The 22,241-nt window shown below is 42.3% G+C and overlaps 2 protein-coding genes across 2 annotated transcripts; one reads left to right on the forward strand and one right to left on the reverse strand.

Moving 5' to 3' along the window:
- On the reverse strand, nt 1-2,966 carry si:ch211-112c15.8 (tumor necrosis factor receptor superfamily member 1A). Its single transcript, XM_039007689.1, has 2 exons — nt 2,863-2,966; nt 1-820 (listed from the first exon to the last, which is right to left on the reverse strand). Exons 1-2 carry the CDS (start codon nt 2,942-2,944, stop codon nt 456-458), a joined length of 447 nt encoding a protein of 148 aa, XP_038863617.1. The 5' UTR covers nt 2,945-2,966; the 3' UTR covers nt 1-455.
- A 12,106-nt stretch (nt 2,967-15,072) lies between these two features.
- Nucleotides 15,073-20,354, forward strand: LOC120058940 (zinc finger protein 362-like). Its single transcript, XM_039007690.1, has 9 exons — nt 15,073-15,147; nt 16,661-16,724; nt 16,960-17,233; nt 17,647-17,751; nt 17,981-18,305; nt 18,602-18,826; nt 19,294-19,372; nt 19,694-19,852; nt 20,141-20,354. The coding sequence occupies exons 2-9, from the start codon at nt 16,662-16,664 to the stop codon at nt 20,255-20,257; spliced, it is 1,347 nt and encodes a 448-aa protein (XP_038863618.1). The 5' UTR covers nt 15,073-15,147; nt 16,661; the 3' UTR covers nt 20,258-20,354.
- Nucleotides 20,355-22,241: the final 1,887 nt, after the last annotated feature.

The raw sequence follows: 22,241 nt of genomic DNA on the forward strand, positions 1-22,241 counted from the left end.
TAACTGTAACGGATTACATTTAGAAAGTAACCTGCCAAACCCTGCAGGTAACCAGTCTCTGAAGTGGGACTTGAACAGGAAGACTACAGTCCAGGTGGTGACATCATATTTACAGTTCGGTGGGTGAGGGACGCCTCTAGCACCGGTGACTATAGTAGTGGTAGAACTGCCGACTCCTGATGTCACATGGTCCTTGGTGGTGGGGGTTTGATCTATGTCTAATTCACTCTCTCCATCAGTCTCTCATTCTCATTCGTGAATTACTGTAAATAAAATATAAAAAGACTCAAATCTATTTCAAAAGAAGAAGAAAAGAACAGCCTTCATGGTCTTATGATGCTGTCATGATGTCATATTCACATCTGGGTATGATCTTATTCTGGGGTGAAGTCATAAGTGATGTCCCAGCAGCCTCCACAATCCTATGTGGTGGTGCTGGGGTGATGTGACAAGGGCTAAGTAAGCCTCCAGACTCTGTGGTTCTCTGCAGTGATGTCATTGGTTGGGGCTATCGACTGGAGCGCTTGCAGCTGCTCCAGGCTGTCCTGCAGCTGGTGGGCGCAGCCGGCCAGGTCCATGTAGAGCAGAGCAGAGTAGACATCCTCCAGGCCTGCAGCCGGGCCCTGGCTCCACAGCCGCAGCATCTGGTACTGCCGTTCCATGGAGCCTAGGCCTGGCTCCAGATCCACACGCTCCAGATGTCGGTCGGGCAAAGAGAGCAGGCGCAGGAACTCCTTCCAGCGCCGCAGAGGCACCTCCTTGATGATGGCGTACAACACCTTGGCGGGCCAGCGCTCCTCCTGGGTCTCCTGTCGAGGGACTGAGGAAGAGAGGGGAAAGGTGGGGAAGAAAGAAATTCTTGTAGTGTTCAGGTGAGCAAGGTGGTGTGGTGAGTGTGTGGTGAATATTCAATCAAAACTGGTATCAGGACATTATGGTATGAGGAAACCATTTGTTCGACTGAGGAACAGAGAAAAAGGGGAGGGAGGCAATCCGAAAGGTACTGTAATAGGCGAGAGAGATTCTTGAAAAATACAATTCTACACATTTTTACATTTTTACATTTTAGATGGCTGCGACTCAAGAAGCCAAAACTATACAAATCTTGAACAACGTTGATATGTGTTGATAGCGAAGACTCCACAGACGATAGGGATATGTTATTTGTCAGTCTGTGACCTACCATTGTCGATTCACAGCCCAGAGAGTCGTTTTCACTAAACATCAAACAACTTACAAGGTAAGCAAAAAAACAGTTACTTTGTGTGTGCTTAATCTTGTGTGATCTGAACTGTGGCATTCCTATCTATGTTCTGACCATTTCCTTATCTCCCATGTGTTTTCTTTCTAATGATACCAAGTTCACGCATGTCCTTTTGACATAACTGCTTATTAAAAGCAGTTACTTTTGAGTATGTCTATTTCGACGGAAAGCTACATTTTTGCCATTACATTTAAGAGGCTTTAGGCAAGCCTAAATTAGTTCAGAAGTAACATTAGGCTTAACAAATCACAATACGTTATATGGACTCTGGGTGAAATAATAGGGGTTGAAATGATTGAATGACTACTCCTTCCTCTGTCCCCTATACATACAACATCTGTAAGGTCCCTCAGTCAAGTATTGCATTTCAAGCACAGATTCAACTACTATTGTGTAGATCGTGGACAAAAAAATGACACATCCATTTGAATCCCACTTTGTAACATAATAAAATGTGAAGAAATCCAAGGGAGGTGTACACTTTCTATAGGCACTATAAGTAATAGAGAGTGTGGGCGAGATTCCATCAAAACTGGTATCAGATCATTTTTTGGGATGAGAGAAAACACTGTGAGGTTGTGTTTTTAGGAGAGATAATTGTTTTTTATCAACATTAACATATCTCTGTCTAGTCTGTGTAAATTATGAGACCTGGTAAGTGTGATGCTGATAGTTTAAAATTATCCAATTAATTTGGATAATAGTTTAAAATCCCAGTCCAATTAATTTGTTTTTGTGGGGGAAGCCTCAGTCTGGATGGGAATGACACGCAAACTGAGCTACATAAATGCTTCATAACCTTATAACGTCACCACAGGGGAATTCTGATGTTGACAACCATGAGCAATCTTCATGTAAACTAAACGTGGGCAGACTATTTCATCGTAAAGAGACTTTGACTGAAATATCAACAAGTAAACCTAACATTTGAGGTTAGACCCGGGTGGAAATACTCGGGACAAACTCTTACTCTCACAGTGCTAAAACTACGCTAACTAATATCACGCTTATCAGGTGCATATTTTCAGTGGATTGGATGTTGGAATCAGAGTGTAATTTGTAAGGTGGATAAGGCAACACGCTCAAATGTTAAAGGTCAAGCAGCTGGCTACTTCTTGGTATCTGATTTGCCATTTTCTCTGAAGCTCGGCTTATTTCTGATTCATATCATCAAAGTTTCCCAGTTTCCTCCTACACATGCATGCCACAACCACGTGGCTGACCAGAGATAAGTTTTACGCTGACACGCTGAGGTGTTGAAGGAAAGGCGGTTGTTTTCATTCTGAGAACACAACAAACCACAACAGAGATGCTACCCACACCAGGAACAGGAACAGGTAGTAAGTACTATGCTGTACACACTACTCAGAAATGTGCTTGATGGGATGTCAGTCCTATTTTATCTTAAGAGTACAGGGACTCTTGCTTCAGATTTTTTAAACATTAACGTTATTACAATATGTCATATACATTTAGTATAAATCCAAGCTTCTGAACCCAACCTTAAGTAGTACTACTGTAGCTTGCTAAAGAAGCTGAAATGCAATGTTGCCCAACTAAGGCTGATGGCAAAGCAACAAACTGCATTAAAGACTTACTTCTGGGCTCTCTGCCTTGCAACAGGGGTGTGACAAGGGTGTGATACTCCGTCTTGGCAGCACTGTGAGAGAATGTCGTCATGGGAATCCCTTGAGTAATATTCAGTGTCTTGGAAGGGACAGGCAGACAGACAAAAGTCCTTAGCATCTGTCTCTCTAAGCAGTACAGAAAAGTTTCCATACGCACATACAGTATATGTATATGGTAACATATCAAAATAGATACAGGTCATTTTCTAAACTAGATAAGTCCTTACAGGTTTATAATCACTGACTTTGTAATTAAAGAGGATAAAGACAAATGATCGGAAGAAAAAATATATATATTGATGTAAACATAGTAACGTAATTAACAATGATTTTGCTTTGATATTATTAGTAATTTGGCAGACACTCTTATTCAGAGTAACTTACAGTAGTGAGTCCATCAATTTTTTTCCCGTAATGTAGTGCACGTGCTAGTAGTGTGCATAATGCACGTGCTAGTAGTGTGCATAATGCACGTGCTAGTAGTGTTCATAATGCACATGCTAGTCAGGATTGGTCTACAGGTAAATAAAATGTATTTTTCTCATGTTCTTTATCGTTTCTCATTTGCTTCCTTTCCCACACTATCACTGATCATGATCCAAATGTAACACAATAAACTGATACTTACCAGTGATGTTGGGCCATTTGGCTGACCTGTTTGAGTTAAAGACAGACTATCAGCGTTTCCTGCACCAACTGTTGCAGTGAATAACTTGTAAAGTGTATTCACATCAGATCTCTTTAAGATGAATAATTACAATTACTGCTAACAACAGTTGACCCATATTTTCACGTAAACCAAGTATTACATTCAACACTTCAAAAAATAAAATAACTTTCTATTATATATGAATTGCTCTAAGGGGTTCAATCTCAGTAGGCCATTGATAAGCCAGAGCCCACACTGTCAAATGGGTTACTGGATAGTTTATCATTACCGTTGGCTGATGTGTCCCTTGTAGGCAACTCAAGGTCCTTTTCAGGGGTCGCACAACAGCCATGTACCATCCATCCACCCTTAGTCAGGACAAGGAGACCGGCAATTAACAGAGTGGTCACCAGGACAACCACAAAGACATACCCGATGGTCAGAAGGGGATCTGTTGAGGATATGAATAAATATAACCATCAGTGGTGTTTTTCATACCACAAAAACAACTGAACTATGTGACTACATTTAAGGTTCAGAAGAATGAAGGGGAGAGAGCAACAAGATTAAACTAGAGCACCATTTTTTGCATGGAGGAGAAATTCAAGTTACTGTAAAAAAAAAATGTACATCATAGAATTTGTCAGTATGATGCACTAACGCTGTAGATAGATTCATGCTATCAATTCAGCGGCAATAGTGCCAGATGATTTGGACAGCAACATGAACATGATGATACTCTTACGGAGGTGCATTGATAATTCAGATGAAACTGTTAGCAGGCATATAGGTGTGCCTGTGTCGGTGAATACAGGACGGCTTGGAACGCTGCTCGTCCAATCAGCATCCAGGATTCAAACAAACCATTTTAGAATTGTAAAAAGGTAAGGTTGTCTGACCATTAATGACAGGCGCTGTGACAGGATTACAAAGGCTTCATGAGATGACTGAAAGAAGGATCTGTGGAAGCCAAGTTATTGGTGGAACTCACAATGGTCTGGACCTGTTTGAATGATGCTGGGGTTGGATGTCAAGGTTGGGAGTCTCTGAGTCGTAGTACTGGTGCAGGAGGTGCCAGTACATTCTGAATAGTTTGAACAGTCTTTACTGAAACATGAAGACAGAAAAACTCAAGGTCACTCACATTAAAACCAGAGGGGATTTCCCAGAAAACCCTATCACCTTGACATTCATAACAATTGTTTTATATGATACCAACAACACTTATGTATGCATTTCAAAGACTGGACAAGGGAACGTCAGATGGATCCAATGTTTAGAAAACTTTCAACGAAAGGAAGGTTTAGATACAGATGTTTTTTGTATGTTGTGCTTTTGCGTTGTACCCAATCCAGTCTAGAAGCTTAAACTTCCTCAATCTTAGTGTCACAACGATTTTTTACTTAAAACAGAGGGATAAAAATAAATATTGTATCTGTGACAAGTGGGCGTGCCTTTAGAACATGGATTACCAGAAACACAAGAGTACCTCAGAAACATAGACGGGATGTTCAGGAACTTATAAATCTGATAAAGCACCACTTTGAGAGGAAGTCCTCAACCCACTGACCTCAATGCATGTCATTACAGGATCTGATTGATCTTTCAGCAGCATCCAACAAATAACTGTGCTCCCTTAGTTGACGTCAACAACAGAGCGCATTAACTCTCTAGTACACTGGATTAAAACCCATGGCTGAGTCATTTCAGGGAAATGAAGTCTACATCGACAAAAACTGTGGGTTTTGAGGGGTTATACTGAAGATGTTCTCTATATATTGCACTACTTTTGTAATTAAAAAAAAATGTAACCTTTATTTAACTAGGCAAGTCAGTTAAGAACAAATTCTTATTTACAATGACGGCCTACCCTGGCCAAACCCGGACGACGCTGGGCCAATTGTGCGCCGCCCTATGGGACTCCCAATCACGGTCGGATGTGATGCAGCCTGGATTCAAACCAGGTACTGCAGTGACGCCTCTTGCACTGAGATGCAGTGTCTTAGACCACTGTGCCACTCGGGAGCCCTTTCGATCAGGGCCCATATCAAAAGTAGTGCACTATATAGGGACCACGATGCAATTTGGGATGCATGAAGGTCTCAATGTGAAACACTGTGGATGTGTATGAGGTACTTTGGCAAGAATACAAATTTGATTTAAAAAATGTTCTAGGATGTTCCATGGTCATTGCCTCTGTCAAAATGTGATGGGTTTGTGAGACTAAAGACGTGTGTGAGCACTACTCCTTGGCACTACAGAATATTGTATTGTCAGAGCTAAACAGAAAAGGTGGTGCATATGCTCAGCTTACTAAATGTATAAATATTGTAGAAGCTGGAATCTGGTGGTCGTACGTTTGACATTTGAAGCATTGCAAACTATGTCTGGATTTCTTTGGGTAGTAACTCTTCATGCAGCCACATTCAGTGTCACTCTTGGGCTCACAACTCTTCACCACCATTTGAGAGGCTAAGACACAAAGACAGAGCAAAGACACTGTCACAGTCTCACTCCTATCACACACACACACACACACACACACACACACACACACACACACACACACACACACACACACACACACACACACACACACACACACACACACACACACACACACACACACACACACACACACCCTCTGTTGATAGAAACAGTTCTAGCAGTGTAAAATATTAAAATTGTTCTCTTTGCACACTGGTAGTGTGGTTCTGCTGACAGAATACGCTCAAGTCACACACCATAAATAAGCACACAGATGTTCTTCACACAAACATGAACACATGTCTGAAAAATAACTGCATCACTATTAGACTATTATTAGACTATTAGCACTATTAGACTGCAGTCCATACAGTAAATGGTCACGTAAATAGGAGTGAAGAATGCTTACCTCTTTCATCACATGCTTTACAGCGTTTACAAGCTACATCATAATTTCGTATTGCTGCGAATTCTTTGCCCGCAATACATTTTATGCATTTGGAGGTTCCTTTTTCAATGTGAAAGCCTGAAAGACATGTTGAAATACAGTGCAATGTATATGTATCTTTCGCCAAGTGATGCACAAACATTGTATTATATGCACTGTAATGTGTCTCAATTTAACTACGGTCTTAAATCAAGATTGTGAACAAAGCTGCGACAATACTGTATACACCAGGGGTACTCAAATACTATCGGAGAAGGTCCGGTCACACAAATTTCCTAGGTGGCAAAGGTCCGGATGGATATTGTATTTTATCAGCGTAGTAACAAACCCCCACCACACAAACCATGTATCCCCAAATTGTTCAAACTGTTTATACCACTCTTGTTGGCAGAGATACAATTTTGCAGTTTTAAAGCAAATTTCTTGCAATTCTACACATTTTGCCATGGGGTGGAGAGAACATTTAGCCATTTTAAAGCATGAGTCCTTAATGGTGAAACAGCCATGTCTGTTTGCAATACTATAACAACAAAGAAGTTACTGCAAACAACGAACACCTCGGACATCATTGCACGAGCAATAGAAGAGCACAATATGTACAACTTGTTTTGATCATGCTGCTCCTCAGCTTCTTCACACTACTGCGGATTCCATCTTTTAAGCTAATTTCCGGCAATTCTACACATTTTGCCATGTCTTGTGTGTGTTCATATGATACAATAGCTCTGTCAGTAAATGACATAACAAGAGGAAAACTGCCCATGCACTACCACATTTCAAAATTGCACCTACTACTACAACTCTCAATAGCAGTAAGTTGAAAGCCCGACTTAGTTTCAAAAATAAATAAAAAAGTTGTGACCCGCTGTCCGTTTTGACACCATTCTGGGTCCAGATCCGAACCGCTGTCAGCCTATTGAGTATGGCTGGTATACACTATACTGTAGTGTAGTTCGGGACTAACTAGTCCCACTTCTGTTCAAGCTCAGATTCGAATTGTGTTACTCAGTGATGTTTACCTGCTGGACATTCATTGCAGGTACTTTCCGGGTGATTTTTTAGCATCTCTTCTGTGCATCTCCGCACAGAGTCAGAAGAGGCTAGTGTCAACACCTGGCAGACAAAGGAGAGACAGAGGTTTGTCATTAGTGATATGGCATTTGTTCTTGAGGAGTGCATAAACTGCTACAGCTTACAACGCCAACATACTGATATACTCTTCCAAAATACATTTATGTGTATTTGGAAATTACCTCACTAATGCCCCACAATTAAAGGGGCATTGTGCAGGGTTTTAACCTCATATTCATTATCTCCAGCACAATACCAGTGTCTACATATGAGCAAACGATATGTGATAATTAGGAACACTTAATAAGAACTGGCCAGTCAACACATTTAGAAATATTGCCTTCCACTTCACAACCTTGCTAACACCTATGACAACTATTATCACCAAACATGAAATAGTAAACATTTCGAGCACCTAAACCTAATCCATTGACAGTAACATTAAATAATTGTGTCATTATATAAATAATCTGCCATGATATCACTTTACATATCCGTTATGATGCCGTTATATAAGCATTATGACAGGCCAATAACAACAAAAAATTAACCAAATTAATGTAAAGCAAAATGTGATTTTTCAATCAAAGTAGAGGAATTTGAATGAACACAACTAGAATATACAGAAATTAGATTTAGATAATAATTGTGTAAATACTTACCAACACATAGAACCACATTTTGAAAATAATTTAAAATGATAAAGTGTAGCCAGTGATTTGCTTCTCTCATCTGAATTAAATGGATGTACTCAACTCAATCATAAAACAAAACTTAAGATCAATATGAAAAAGACTATAACACCCAAAAAATACATAGCGAGTCAATACAAAGTGTTTGCGGCATTCTAGCTAGCCATTTGCCAATTTCCTAGTAGAAATTTGAACAAAAAAGCTAAAATGGCTCTTAATACGCTGCGATGAGTTAGAAGTAGGTCAAAGGAAGTCTATAGTGTCAGCTCTTTCAAGACTTCAGAGAACTGATAAGGCAACAGGAAACTCAGTCAGATAAAATACTGGTTTCCATTGCTGGTACAACCATACGTAAGCAAGCAGTTCTGTTTAAGTCTGTAAAGCTGCAATTTACTGTACAGAGCCTTCAAAAAATATTCACACCCCTTGACTTTTTCTACATGTTGTTGTGTTACAAAGTGTGATTCAAATGGATTTTTTGTCAACAACCTACACAAAATACTTTAATGTCAAAGTGGAAGAAAAATTCTAACATTTGTAAAAAGAAATATGACAAATAAAACACTCATATCTTGATTAGATAAGTATTCAACCCCCTGAGTCAATACATGTTAGAATCACCTTTGGCACCGATTACAGCTGTGAGTCTTTCTGGGTAAGTCTCTAAGAGCTTTCTACACCTGGACTGTGCAGCATTTGCCAATTTTTCTTTTCAAAATTCTTCAAGCTCTGTCAAATTGGTTGTTGATCATTGCAAGACAACAATTTTCAGGTCTTGACATAGATTTTTCAAGTAGATTTAATTCAAAACTGTAACTCGGCCACACAGGAACATTCACGGTCTTCTTGATTATCAATTTTCATGCCGTGGAGGAGGTCTTCGTGGGCAATACTCAGCCTTGTCTCAGGGTAGTAAGCTGGTGGTTTCAAGATATCCCTCTAGTGGTGTGGGGGCTGTGCTTTGGCAAAGTGGGTGGGGTTATATCCTGCCTTGTTGGCCCTGTCTGGGGGTATCGTCTAACGGGGCCACAGTGTCTCCTGACCCCTCCTGTCTCAGCCTCTAGTATCTATGCTGCAATAGTTTATGTGTCGGCGGGCTAGGGTCAGTCTGTTATATCTGGTGTAATTCTTCTGTCTTATCCGGTGTCCTATGTGAATTTAAGTATGTTCCCTCTAATTCTCTCTCTCTCCCTCTCCCTAGGGCCATGCCTCAGGACTACCTGGCCTGATGACTCCTTGCTGTCCCCAGTCCACCTGGTCGTGCTGCTGCTCCAGTTTCAACTGTTCTGCCTGTGGCTATGGAACACTGACCTGTTCACCGGACGTGCTACCTTGTCCCGGAGCTGCCGTTTTCGACTCTCTCTCTCTCTACCCCACCTGCTGTCTCAAACTCTGAATGCTCGGCTATGAAAAGCCAACTGACATTTACTCTTGAGTTGCTTGATCAGGCCTTTGATTTCCATAGGCAGGCACGTTTTTTCAAAGAACTGCAAAGCTGCTGGGTTTTTCACGCTCAACAGTTTCCCGTGTGTGTCAAGAATGGCCCACCAACCAAAGGACATCCAGCCAACTTGACACAACTGTGGGAAGCATTGAAGTCAACATTAGTCAGAATCCCTGTTGAACGTTTTTGATACCTTGTAGAATCAAATCAAATCAAATGTTATTTGTCACATACACATGGTTAGCAGATGTTAATGCTTGTAGCGAAATGCTTGTGCTTCTAGTTCCGACAATGCAGTAATAACCAACGAGTAATCTAACCTAACAATTCCACAACTACTAACTTATACACACAAGTGTAAAGGGATAAATAATATGTACATAAAGATATATGAATGAGTGATGGTACAGAACGGCATAGGCAAGATGCAGTTGATGGTATCGAGTACAGTATATACATATGAGATGAGTAATGTAGGGTATGTAAACATAAAAGTGCATAGTTTAAAGTGGCTAGTGATACATGTATTACATAAAGATGGCAAGATGCAGTAGATGATATAGAGTACAGTATATACTGTACATATACATTATATTAAGTGGCATTGTTTAAAGTGGCTAGTGATACATTTTTGATCAATTTCCATCCATTTCCATTATTAAAGTGAGCTGGAGTTGAGTCAGTATGTTGGCAGCAGCCACTCGATGTTAGTGGTGGCTGTTTAACAGTCTGATGGCCTTGAGATAGAAGCTGTTTTCCAGTCTCTCGGTCCCTGCGTTGATGCAGCTGTACTGACCTCGCCTTCTGGATGATAGCGGTGTGAACAGGCAGTGGCTCGGGTGGTTGTTGTCCTTGATGATCTTTATGGCCTTCCTGTGACATCGGGTGGTGTAGGTGTCCTGGAGGGCAGGTAGTTTGCCCCCAGTGATGCGTTGTGCAGACCTCACTACCCTCTGGAGAGCCTTACGGTTGTGGGCGGAGCAGTTGCCGTACCATGCGGTGATACAGCCCGACAGGATGCTCTCGATTGTGCATCTGTAGAATTTTGTGAGTGCATTTGGTGACAAGCCGAATTTCCTCAGCCTCCTGAGGTTGAAGAGGCGCTGCTGCGCCTTCTTCACAACGCTGTCTGTGTGGGTGGACCAATTCAGTTTGTCCGTGATGTGTACGGCGAGGAACTTAAAACTTACTACCCTCTCCACTACTGTCCCGTCGATGTGGATAGGGGGGTGCTCCCTCTGCTGTTTCCTGAATTCCACAATCATCTCCTTTGTTTTGTTGACGTTGAGTGTGAGGTTATTTTCCTGACACCACACTCCGAGGGCCCTCACCTCCTCCCTGTAGGCCGTCTCGTCGTTGTTGGTAATCAAGCCTACCACTGTAGTGTCGTCCGCAAACTTGATGATTGAGTTGGAGGCGTGCATGGCCACGCAGTCGTGGGTGAACCTGGAGTACAGGAGAGGGCTCAGAACGCACCCTTGGGGCCCCAGTGTTGAGGATCAGCGGGGTGGAGATGTTGTTACCTACCCTCACCACCTGGGGGCGGCCCGTCAGGAAGTCCAGTACCCAGTTGCACAGGGCGGGGTCGAGACCCAGGGTCTCAAGTTTAATGATGAGTTTGGAGGGTAGTATGGTGTTGAATGCTGAGCTGTAGTCAATGAACAACATTCTTACATAGGTATTCCTCTTGTCCAGATGGGATAGGGCAGTGCGCAGTGTGATGGTGACTGCATCATCTGTGAACCTATTGGGGCGGTAAGCAAATTGGAGTGGGTCTAGGGTGTCAGGTAGGGTGGAGGTGATATGGTCCTTGACTAGTCTCTCAAAGCACTTCATGATGACGGAAGTGAGTGCTACGGGGCGGTAGTCGTTTAGCTCAGTTACCTTAGCTTTCTTGGGAACAGGAACAATGGTGGCCCTCTTGAAGCATGTGGGAACAGCAGACTGGGATAAGGATTGATTGAATATGTCCGTAAACACACCAGCCAGCTGGTCTGCGCGTGCTCTGAGGACGCGGCTGGGGATGCCGTCTGGGCCTGCCGTCTGGGCCTGCAGCCTTGCGAGGGTTAACACGTTTAAATGTTTTACTCACGTTGGCTGCAGTGAAGGAGAGTCCGCAGGTTTTGGTAGAGGGCCGTGTCAGTGGCACTGTATTGTCCTCAAAGCGAGCAAAGAAGTTATTTAGTCTGTCTGGGAGCAAGACATCCTGGTCCATGCCCTGGCGTAATTGAGGCTGTTCTGAGGGCAAAATGGGAGAGGGGGGTGTAGTAACTCATTATTAGGAAGGTGTTTTGCATATACAGTTGAAGTTGGAAGTTTACATACACCTTAGCCAAATACATTTAAACTCAGTTTTTCACAATTCCTGACATTTAATCCTATTAAAAATTCCCTGTCTTAGGTCAGTTAGGATCACCACTTTATTTTAAGAATGTGAAATGTCAGAATAATAGTAGAACGAATGCTTTGTTTCAGCTTTAATTTCTTTCATCACATTCCCAGTGGGTCAGAAGTTTACATACACTCAATTAGTATTTGGTAGCATTGCCTTCAAATTGCTTAACTTGGGTCAAACGTTTCAGGTAGACTTCCACAAGCTTCACACAATAAGTTGGGTGAATTTTGGCCCATTCCTCCTGACAGAGCTGGTGTAACTGAGTCAGGTTTGTAGGCCTCCTTTCTTGCACACGCTTTTTCAGATCTGCCCACAAATGTTCTATAGGATTGAGGTCAGGGCTTTGTGATGGCCACTCCAATACCTTGACTTTGTTGTCCTTAAGCCATTTTGCCACAACTTTGGAAATATGCTTGGGGTCATTGTCCATTTGGAAGACCCATTTGCGACCAAGCTTTAACTTCCTGACTGATGTCTTGAGATGTTGCTTCAATATATCCACATAATTTTTCCCCTCCTGCAGCAAAGCACCCCCACAACCTGATGCTGCCACCCCCGTGCTTCATGGTTGGGATGGTGTTCTTCGGTTTGCAAGCCTCCCCCTTTTTCCTCCAAACATAACGATGGTCTACCATTTTTTTCTGAGGTCTTGGCTGATTTCTTTTAATTTTCTCATGATGTCAAGCAAAGAGGCACTGAGTTTGAAGGTGGGCCTTGAAATACATCCATAGGTACACCTCCAATTGACTCAAATTATGTCAATTAGCCTATCAGAAGCGTCTAAAGCCATGACATAATTTTCTGGAATATTCCAAGCTGTTTAAAGGCACAGTCAATTTAGTCTATGTAAACTTCTGACCCACTGGAATTGTGATACAGGAAAATATAAGTGAAATAATCTGTCTGTAAACAATTGTTGGAAAAATGACTTGTGTCATGCACAAAGTAGATGTCCTAACCGACTTGCCAAAACTATAGTTTGTTAAAATGAGTTTTAATGACTCTAACCTAAGTGTATGTAAACTTCCGACATCAACTACGTAAAAAATTATACGTAGACTATCCCGCACATGCGCAAGCCCTCTTTGACCTTTAGCTGTCGGGAAGAGAGGTCCAGTAAAAGTCAGATCCGCAGCAGCTCTGTAAATTATAAAGTCAATCTCAATGTGACTTGGATTTAAAAAGAATAGCGCAGAGACTGATGCTAAAAAATATGTTTACACCAATCCAATGCTTTTAAACTTTAGTAGGACAAAAATAATAAAGTTGGCTCCTGAGTGGCGCAGCGGTCTAAGGCACTGCATCATTGCATCTCAGTGCTAGAGGCGTCACTACAGACTCTGGTTCGATTCCAGGCTGTATCACAACAGGCCGTGATTGGGAGTCCCATAGGGCGGCGCACAATTGGCCCAGCATCGTCTGGATTAGGGTTTGGCCGTCATTGTAAATAAGAATTTGTTCTTAACTGACTTGCCTAGTTAAATAAAATATTTAAAAAATTCCCTGTTAGCTGGTGATAGCTAGCGATAGCTAGGCCTGCTAGGCCTATTTGAAAAGTTGCCATCTCCTGGATGCATTTACCTGCCAGATTCAGTAGCTTGAAAACCTCCCAAAAGCTTGAAACCCCCATTAGATGTTTGGTTAAAGTTAAAGATGCAAAGGCCTCCAGAGTGGCATCACAGTGCTAGCTGTGCCACTAGAGATTTTGGGTTCGAGTCCAGGCTCTGTCGCAGCCGGCCCGCGACCGGTAGACCCATGGGTCAGCGCACAATTGGCCCAGCGTCATCTGGGTTAGGGGAGGGTTTGGCCGGCAGGGATGTCCTTGTCCCATCGCGCACTAGTTACTCTTGTGGCGGGCCGGGCGCAGTGCACGCTGACACGGTCACCAGGTGTACAGTGTTTGCTCTGACACATTGGTGCGGTTGGCTTCCGGGTTAAGTGGGCATTGTGTCAAGAAGCATTGTGGCTTTGTTGGGTTGTGTTTCGGAGGACACATGGCTCTCGACCTTCTTCGCCTCTCCCAAGTCCGTACGGGAGTTGCAGCGATGAGACAAGACTGTAACTACCAATTGGATACCACTAAATTGGGGAGAAAAAGGGGTACAAAAAAGGTGAAAAAACGATCCACCATTTCCTGGTTGCTCAAATTAGAATAGGGTGCCTAATTTCAGTATATGCGACAAAACAAGCATTATACTATGCCATCACACTTCTGACACCAGTGTAGCGAACAGCAACATTGCGGGTCGCCCAAAAAGTTATATATTGCAGCTTAAAGAAAAAATAAACGCAATTCAGTTTTTTTAGTTAGTTTGAGTCAAAGATAATAGTTGCAGAATAGTTTTCGTTTTTCAAACCGGTTTGTTAATTCTTTTATTTAAATTGACAAATTTTGTTTTTTCCTGACAAGTTTTTGTTTAAGTTTTCATTTACTATAAAAACCTTGGTTAGGAGACATACGTTCGAGACTGGCAGGGGGAGTTGCCCTGTCACCGTTTGCTATGCCATCCCACTTCTGACACCAGTGTAGCAAACAGCAATATTGAGGGTCTCCTTGTGTATTGTGGTGAAATACTTGACTAAATCATTATTGTAGTATCCCCAGGAATGCTATATCCACTGCCCTTGGACTGTACACTCTCTAACATTAATTATGAAACAATTCCATAATAAACAAAAGTCACTTGGCTACCATTACTAGTGGAAAAAAATCAAGTGCCAATGTAACACGTTTTGGGCGTGTGATAAGATCAAGAAGTCATGTATCGAAAAATGCTCTTTTTGAGTAATGTTTGCCATTGACACCTGATGGACATTAGATCAATGCTTTGTGCGTCGTTTTGCATTATAACCAAGTTAAAATAAAAACCACTGCAGTTGGATTCAGATTAGCCTACTTTTAAAAATGTCCAGCCTTCGGACAGCTTGGCAACAGCAGCTACGTACAGTGTGTAGCAGCACCCAGAAGCGAACAAAGCGACCCGGAAGCGCTGAACCAATTGGAGGCAGGCAGAAAGAATACCAATCTTTAATAATAAAGCAAGACAAAATCTGCAATCGGGACATCAGGTCTGTGTGCAATTCATGGAATTTGTTTGTAAATGTGCATTTCTGGAAGTTGATAAACCCCAAATGTATGCATTATGCAGATAATATCATTTATGCCCCTCGATTCGTTAAAAAGTTGGAATGTAAAAAATACCAAAGTGAACGCATTTTGGAAAAGACTGGCATAACGTCTTTTAGAATACCTTTCTGTCAGCGTGCGGTTGTTACATTGTGATCTTTACGCATTGATGATGTTTTATAAAAACATTTAAGCGCAAAGCTCGAGCATCTTACCTATTTCCGTGCTATTTGCAGGGCATGGTCTGTTTAGGAAGTGTCCGTTTTTTAAGAGGTGGGGAGGCCGGGCTATTCAAACCTGCAATTCGTCGTAAACATTGATTCATGTTTTTGACATAAACACACATTTGTGTTAAGCGGCCTCCTTTTAGGAGAAAATGAGATGCTCCTAATTTTGGGGTCTGCAGAATATGGCGTCCCGCCTTATAAAAATAAGTCAGGCTGCCATTTTTGTTTCTCTTTTGTCTGAAAATGTTTTAATAAATGTGTCTGAGAATGTTTCTGTGTGGCATCGTATCGGATTGTCGCATCGCCAAATGTGACTGAATTTCAGAACTGTCGAGGGGCACACATGCTATGAAAAGTCTAGACTACCAAAGGAAACATGAAATGCTGCCTAAATTAATTATAACTGGAAGGGGACGTAACTAATATTTTACAGGAAATATATTTTGTAAAGAATAAAACGTTGACATTGAGCCTATTCTGATTTCCGTAGACCAACAATGTGTGCTAAACTGTCTAGGCATAAAACCTCTGGCATAAACCTTTGGGAATGGGATAAAGAATATTGAAGGTAGGCCTATCGAAAATGACTGACAGGTGTGACCGTATTCAGTGAAAGTTTGGATGTTTGATTGCATTCTTGTAATGTCTTTTGAGGCCTGTGATTGACTGCAGTTTGAACTGAACATACTAGGTTTTTATACAATAATTATGAACATGTATTATTGTGACTATGTGTGAATTGTGCTGTTTGTTCTGTTAATTACCCAAATCCGAATGCGACAAAGTTACTCTATTGTATAATACTTCATTATTGGTATATCATATATTTTTTCGAAGTATTCATGTAATATAGTATAAAGAATAATATAACGTAAGTTATTAGGTAATAAACTCATGATAACAGCCCAATTCACACAGTCACAATCTAATTTCATAAGCCATGTGGTACAAAACTGGTCTCTTTGTCTTGAGAGGTAGAGACCTGAGTCTGCCTCCCATTAAGGCTATTGTACTTTTTTCCACTCTACTACTTCTGCTCTGTACAAAGGAAAATAGGAGGGATGCTCAAAAACAAAACAGTCACATGAAACATCAGAATACCTGTCCATTTTATTCTTAGTTTAAATCTAATACGTTTTAACCTCCCAATACATGGGATAATGCTTTGTAGATAATGGTATTTGGAAAATGATAAAATACCGCAATAAAACGTGCGTTTCTATCGCAGGATGGCTGAGCCTCGGTTCAACAACCCCTACTTCTGGCCTCCGCCTCCCTCCATGCCTGGCCAGGTAAGGACATCTTAATTTTTTATGTCCTTCCATCTAGGCTGACATGGTTATGCATACTCAGCTCATTATTTTCTCAGTTAAAAGTATTTAAATCTAGGTAAATGCCCATCAGAAGAGGTTAACAACTAAGGTATTAAACGGCAACAAAAGTATGACTATAATGGGATCATCTTTAGCTTGATGGTTGATACAATGGAGCTGTTTTCTGTTGAACATGACCGGTTAACCCTTTCAGCTGGATAACCTGGTGCTCATCAACAAGATCAAGGAGCAGCTGATGGCTGAGAAGATCCGACCCCTGCACCTGCCACCCAACTCAGCCTCCTCTCAGCAAACCCTGCTGGTGGCTTCCTCCCCCTCGGACGGGGGGCAGCAGCAGCATGGCATGCCCATGCCCAAGCACCAGCAGGGGCAGCACCACCCTCAGGGCTCGGTCCAGCAGCCCGACATCGCCCTGCACGCCCGCCCAGCCTCCAGCTCTGTGCCAGGTAGGTACTGTAACAGTGTTTGCTGTCTGCTCACCACACTGGAGTGCACACTGGAGACACCACCTGGCTCTGGTGATACTTAAAGACCTATATTCTGTTCAATGGTCTCAATCTCAATAGTCTGAAGTGCCTTCCCCTTCGCATCTCCTCTCCGTCATCTGCATTGATTAGGAAAGCACAGATGAAAGTCATATGGTGGATGCCTACCAGTGTAGTTCTTTCATATCGGTGCAGAGGATTGAAAGTAAGTCAAAAATGTAGCTTAAATGCAGCCATAGATGTAGACATTTTTAATCATCCCCGTTGTATTATGGAGCGTTGTAAGATCTCAGGATGGATGTTGAGTATAAATTGGTGCTATTTATAAAGTTATTTTCTCATTTGTCCCTCAGTTAGATCAGTTAATTTTATTACCTTCAATGTCGATGATGCAGACGTGAATATGGATGACAAGTCAGCAGTGAAGGCCAAAGGACTGTGGGATGAGTGGCACATGCGACAGATCGTAGAGCAGCCCTCTAGAGTTAACCATCGGTCAGGTAATAACCACACCACCTTTCTCATTGGAAACATACAATCGTCAATGAAAACTTTAAAAAGCTGTGTAGTTCACAAGGGTTAGACAAGAGCCAAATACATTTCAGTGTGCCTCTTAAGTTCTGACACCTTCCCTAATTAGTTTGTGTCAAAGCTCAGTCTCTCAGCAAGCTAAATCGCTAACCTTTTGCATGGCTTATCATTTGTAAGTCTTTATGTGCCCATACACAGGTCTGGCCCCGTCGTCCCGGCCAGACGGCCACAGCATTTCCGAGGCCCTCACGCCCACCACACCCACCTCCAGCAGCCAGAACCGACTGGGAGGGGCCCCATCGGTCAACATCATCTCCGGATTGGCCAGTGGGCCTGGCATGGAGCAGATGAAGAGCGGGGGCCTGGCCGGACTCCTCGGCCCTCCACCCAAGACACCCCGCGGGCGGAAGAAGATCAAAGCGGAGAGCGGAGGGGCTCTTCTGGTGGTGCCCTACCCCATCATGGCCTCTGGCGCAGACCAGGGCTGCATCACCTTCCCTGCCAAAGAGGGCAAAACGTACAGGTATGGGCAATGTTTGTAAAATGGATTCAATTTAGCTTAGTTTCAAGTCTACATAATAATTCTTATTTCTGCAATAAGCACCCATTTCAGTGGTTGTAGACCTAGAGACATTTTAGTCACATGCACATATCGGTAACGGTGTTATTGGTAACACAGTGTTATGCATAAGACATTCATAACACCCTCAAAAATCTGTCATGACACCTTTTTGAGTGTTGCAGTATCATTCATAACACAACCTTCATCCATGACATATGATATGACCCAGTCCCATTTGTATGTATACCTCCACCCAGATGCAAAGTGTGTCCGCTTACCTTCTTGTCCAAGTCGGAGATGCAGATCCACTCCAAGTCCCACACGGAGGCCAAACCCCACAAGTGTCCCCACTGCTCCAAGTCCTTTGCCAATGCGTCCTACCTGGCCCAGCACCTCCGCATTCACCTGGGCATCAAGCCTTACCACTGCTCCTACTGCGAGAACTCCTTCCGTCAGCTCTCGCACCTGCAGCAGCACACCAGGTCATTTGAGTTCACCTTCATGGAATAGGAAGGAATAGGGAAAAAAGTCATCCACCAAAATCCACACCATATTAAAATGTGTTTGTGGCTTCACAATGGCAATGACAACATTAAAAACATATTTTAAACAGGAACTCTCCGTGTATTGCTGGAATGTACAGTAGCCTTGAACTGCATTGTTGGATAAGGGCTTGTAAGTAAGCATTTCATCGTAAGGTTGTATTGGTACCTGTTGTATTTGGCACGTGACAAATAACATTTGATTTGCATCAGTGACCCTGACATTGGGCAGCATTGAGAAATGTATGATTATGTATCCATTGTTTTATAACTCTTTATTTTTTGTACACCATATTCTTTTACATTGTCATTACATTATATTTCCTGTCATAATTGCTAAATAAAACATAATATTTCAGTCCATTCTCTCTCCAACATGCATCTATTTTCCTCTGCATGTGTCTTAGAATCCACACTGGTGACAGACCCTATAAATGCGCGGCCCCTGGATGTGAAAAGGCCTTTACCCAGCTCTCTAACCTACAGGTCAGTATTACATCACAGCAGGATTACTTACTTATGCTCTACAGTCCATCTCAGTGCTGAATGGCTCCGAGCCTATTGATAATATTAAAGGTGCTACATAGTAAAATTCTGAATGTAGCCCTAAATGGCATACTGCAGAAGTGAAGGTATAAGATTCCATGAGAGAAAAAGATGGTCTACTAAACCATACAATAATTACTTTCCTGGGATGCTCTGAATGATAGTTATCCTCTAATGAGTGACTGAGTTGTGCTTATCTCTTCTATTTCTCTCTCGCTCTCGCTCTGCCCACCCCCTCCCCTTCTCTCTCTCTCTATGTAGTCTCACCAGAGGCAGCACAACAAGGACAAGCCGTACAAATGTCCCAACTGCTACCGTGCCTACTCAGATTCAGCATCGTTACAGATCCACCTGTCTACGCACGCCATCAAAAACGCTAAGGCCTACTGCTGCAGTATGTGTGGCCGGGCATACACCTCAGTGAGTATCCTATCCCTCTGTTCAGTATTAGATGTTAGTAGTAGTGTAAGCAAATCCAAGGCATTGCTATAGTCCTGGTCAGTTATAGCGTCTGTAAACATTTGCAGAAGCCGCACATAAAACCACAACATAATTAAGCATGAATTAATAATTTGCTTACTGACTTTTATAAAAAACCTGCAGGCGATTACTGAATTTTGGGACTAGGGTTGCCAACCTATTCCTGTGTTTAGGCATTTGTGTGGGAAAACTAACAGGTTTTGAGTCGTCCATTTTGTGTCTTTGCAGGAAACCTACCTTATGAAGCACATGTCCAAACATACAGTGGTTGAGCACCTAGTGAGCCACCAGTCCCCCCAGAGGACAGAGTCTCCCAGTATCCCAATACGCATCTCCCTCATCTGAGCTCTCCACCCACACAGCATTACTGTATGTTGTTGTATTCATTTTCTATGTAAGGCTGTAGTTTAGGGACCCTGCATATAAGGCCATCGACACAAGGCCTACATACAGTGCCTTTGGAAAGTATTCAGACCCCTTGACTTTTTCCACATTTTGTTACGTTACAGCATTATTCTAAAATTGATTTTTAATAAAAATCCTCAGCAATCTACACACAATACCCCAGAATGACAAATTGAATACAGGTTTTTTGAATTTGTAGCAAATTTAAATAAAATAAAAAGCAGAAATACCTTATTTACATAAGTATTCAAACCTTTTACTATGAGACTCAAAGTAATTTATGGTAGAGTGGCCAGACAGAAGCTACTCCTCAGTAAAAGCACATGACGGCCTGCTTGGAGTTTGCCAAAAGGCACCTAAAGATTCTCAGACCATGAGAAACTATATTCTCTGGTCTGATAAAACCAAGATTGAACTCTTTGGCCTGAATGCCAAGCGTCACATCTGGAGGAAACCTGGCACCATCGCTAAGGTGAAGCATGGTGGTGGCAGCATCATGCCGTGGGGATGTTTTTCAGCGGCAAGGACTGGGAGACGAGTCAGGATCGAGGGAAAGATGAACAGAGCAAAGTATAGAGAGATCCCAGATGAAAACCTGCACCAGAGCGCTCAGCACCTCAGACTGGGGCGAAGGTTCACCTTCCAACAGGAGAATGACCCTAAGCACACAGCCAAGACAACGCAGGAGAGGCTTTGGGACAAGTCTCAATGTCCTTGAGTGGCCCATCCAAAGCCCGGACTTAAACCCGATCGAACATCTCTTGACCTGATAATAGCTGTGCAGAAACGCTCCCCATCCAACCTGACAGAGCTTGAGAGGATCTGTAAAGAAGAATGGGAGAAACTCCCCAAATACAGGTGTGCCAAGCTTGTAGCATCATACCCAAGAAGACTTGAGGCTGTAATCGGTGCCAAAGGTGCTTCAACACAGTACTGAGTAAAGGGTCTGAATACTTATGTAAATGTGATATTTCCGTTTTTTTGCAAAAATGTCTAAAAACCCATTTTTGCTTTGTCTTTATGGGGTATTGTGTGTAGATTGGTGAGGGGGAAAAAACAATTTAATACATTTTAGAATAAGGCTGTAACGTAACAAAATGTGGAAAAAGTCAAGGGGTCTGAATACTTTCCGAAAACACTGTATGCATCACATGACACCTGACATTCATTTCCAAACCCCTTGTTCTATTTTGACACAGATTGGGTCGGTTAAATGAAAATGAACACATTCTTTGCAAAGGTTTTGTCAAAGGAAACAAATGTCGGATAATGTCTCGCGTCGAATAAAACGGAGCACTTACAAAGGCGTTTTGCAAACAGTGATTTATATATATATATATATATATATATATATATATACAGTACCAGTCAAAAGTTTGGACACACCTACTCAGCATTTTCTTTCCTTTCTTTTTACTATTTTCTACATTGTAGAATAATAATGAAGACATCAAAACTATGAAATAACACATATGGAATCATGTAGTAACGAAAAAAGTGTTAAACAAATCAAAATATATTTTAGATTCTTCTAAGTAGCCACCCTTTGCCTTGATGACAGCTTTGCACATTTCTGGCATTCTCTCAACCAGCTTCATGAGGAATGCTTTTCCAACAGTCTTGAAGGAGTTCCCACATATGCTGAGCACTTGTTGGCTGCTTTTCCTTCACTCTGCGGTCCAACTCATCCCAAACCATCTCAGTTGGGTTGAGGTCAGGTGATTGTGGAGGCCAGGTCATCTGATACAGCACTCCATCACTCTCCTTCTTGGTCAAATAGCCCTTACACAGCCTGGAGGTGTGTTTTGGGTCATTGTCCTGTTGAAAAACAAATGATAGTCCAACTAAGCGCAAACCAGATGGGATGGCGTATCACTGCAGAATGCTGTGTTAGCTATGCTGGTTAAGTGTGCCTTGTATTCTA

This window comes from Salvelinus namaycush, chromosome 14 (genome assembly GCF_016432855.1).
Source record: "Salvelinus namaycush isolate Seneca chromosome 14, SaNama_1.0, whole genome shotgun sequence".
In the NCBI taxonomy this organism is placed as follows: domain Eukaryota; kingdom Metazoa; phylum Chordata; class Actinopteri; order Salmoniformes; family Salmonidae; genus Salvelinus; species Salvelinus namaycush.

Excerpts from the sequence above, each read along its gene's own strand:
- si:ch211-112c15.8 (XM_039007689.1), bottom strand. The coding sequence starts at position 2,944 with ATGACGACATTCTCTCACAGTGCTGCCAAGACGGAGTATCACACCCTT. Across the intron at positions 821-2,862 it reads GCAAGGCAGAGAGCCCAGAA|TCCCTCGACAGGAGACCCAG; the intron begins GTAAGTCTTTAA and ends TCTCTTCCTCAG.
- LOC120058940 (XM_039007690.1), top strand. The coding sequence starts at position 16,662 with ATGGCTGAGCCTCGGTTCAACAACCCCTACTTCTGGCCTCCGCCTCCC. Across the intron at positions 18,306-18,601 it reads AAAGAGGGCAAAACGTACAG|ATGCAAAGTGTGTCCGCTTA; the intron begins GTATGGGCAATG and ends ACCTCCACCCAG. Across the intron at positions 18,827-19,293 it reads CACCTGCAGCAGCACACCAG|AATCCACACTGGTGACAGAC; the intron begins GTCATTTGAGTT and ends CATGTGTCTTAG.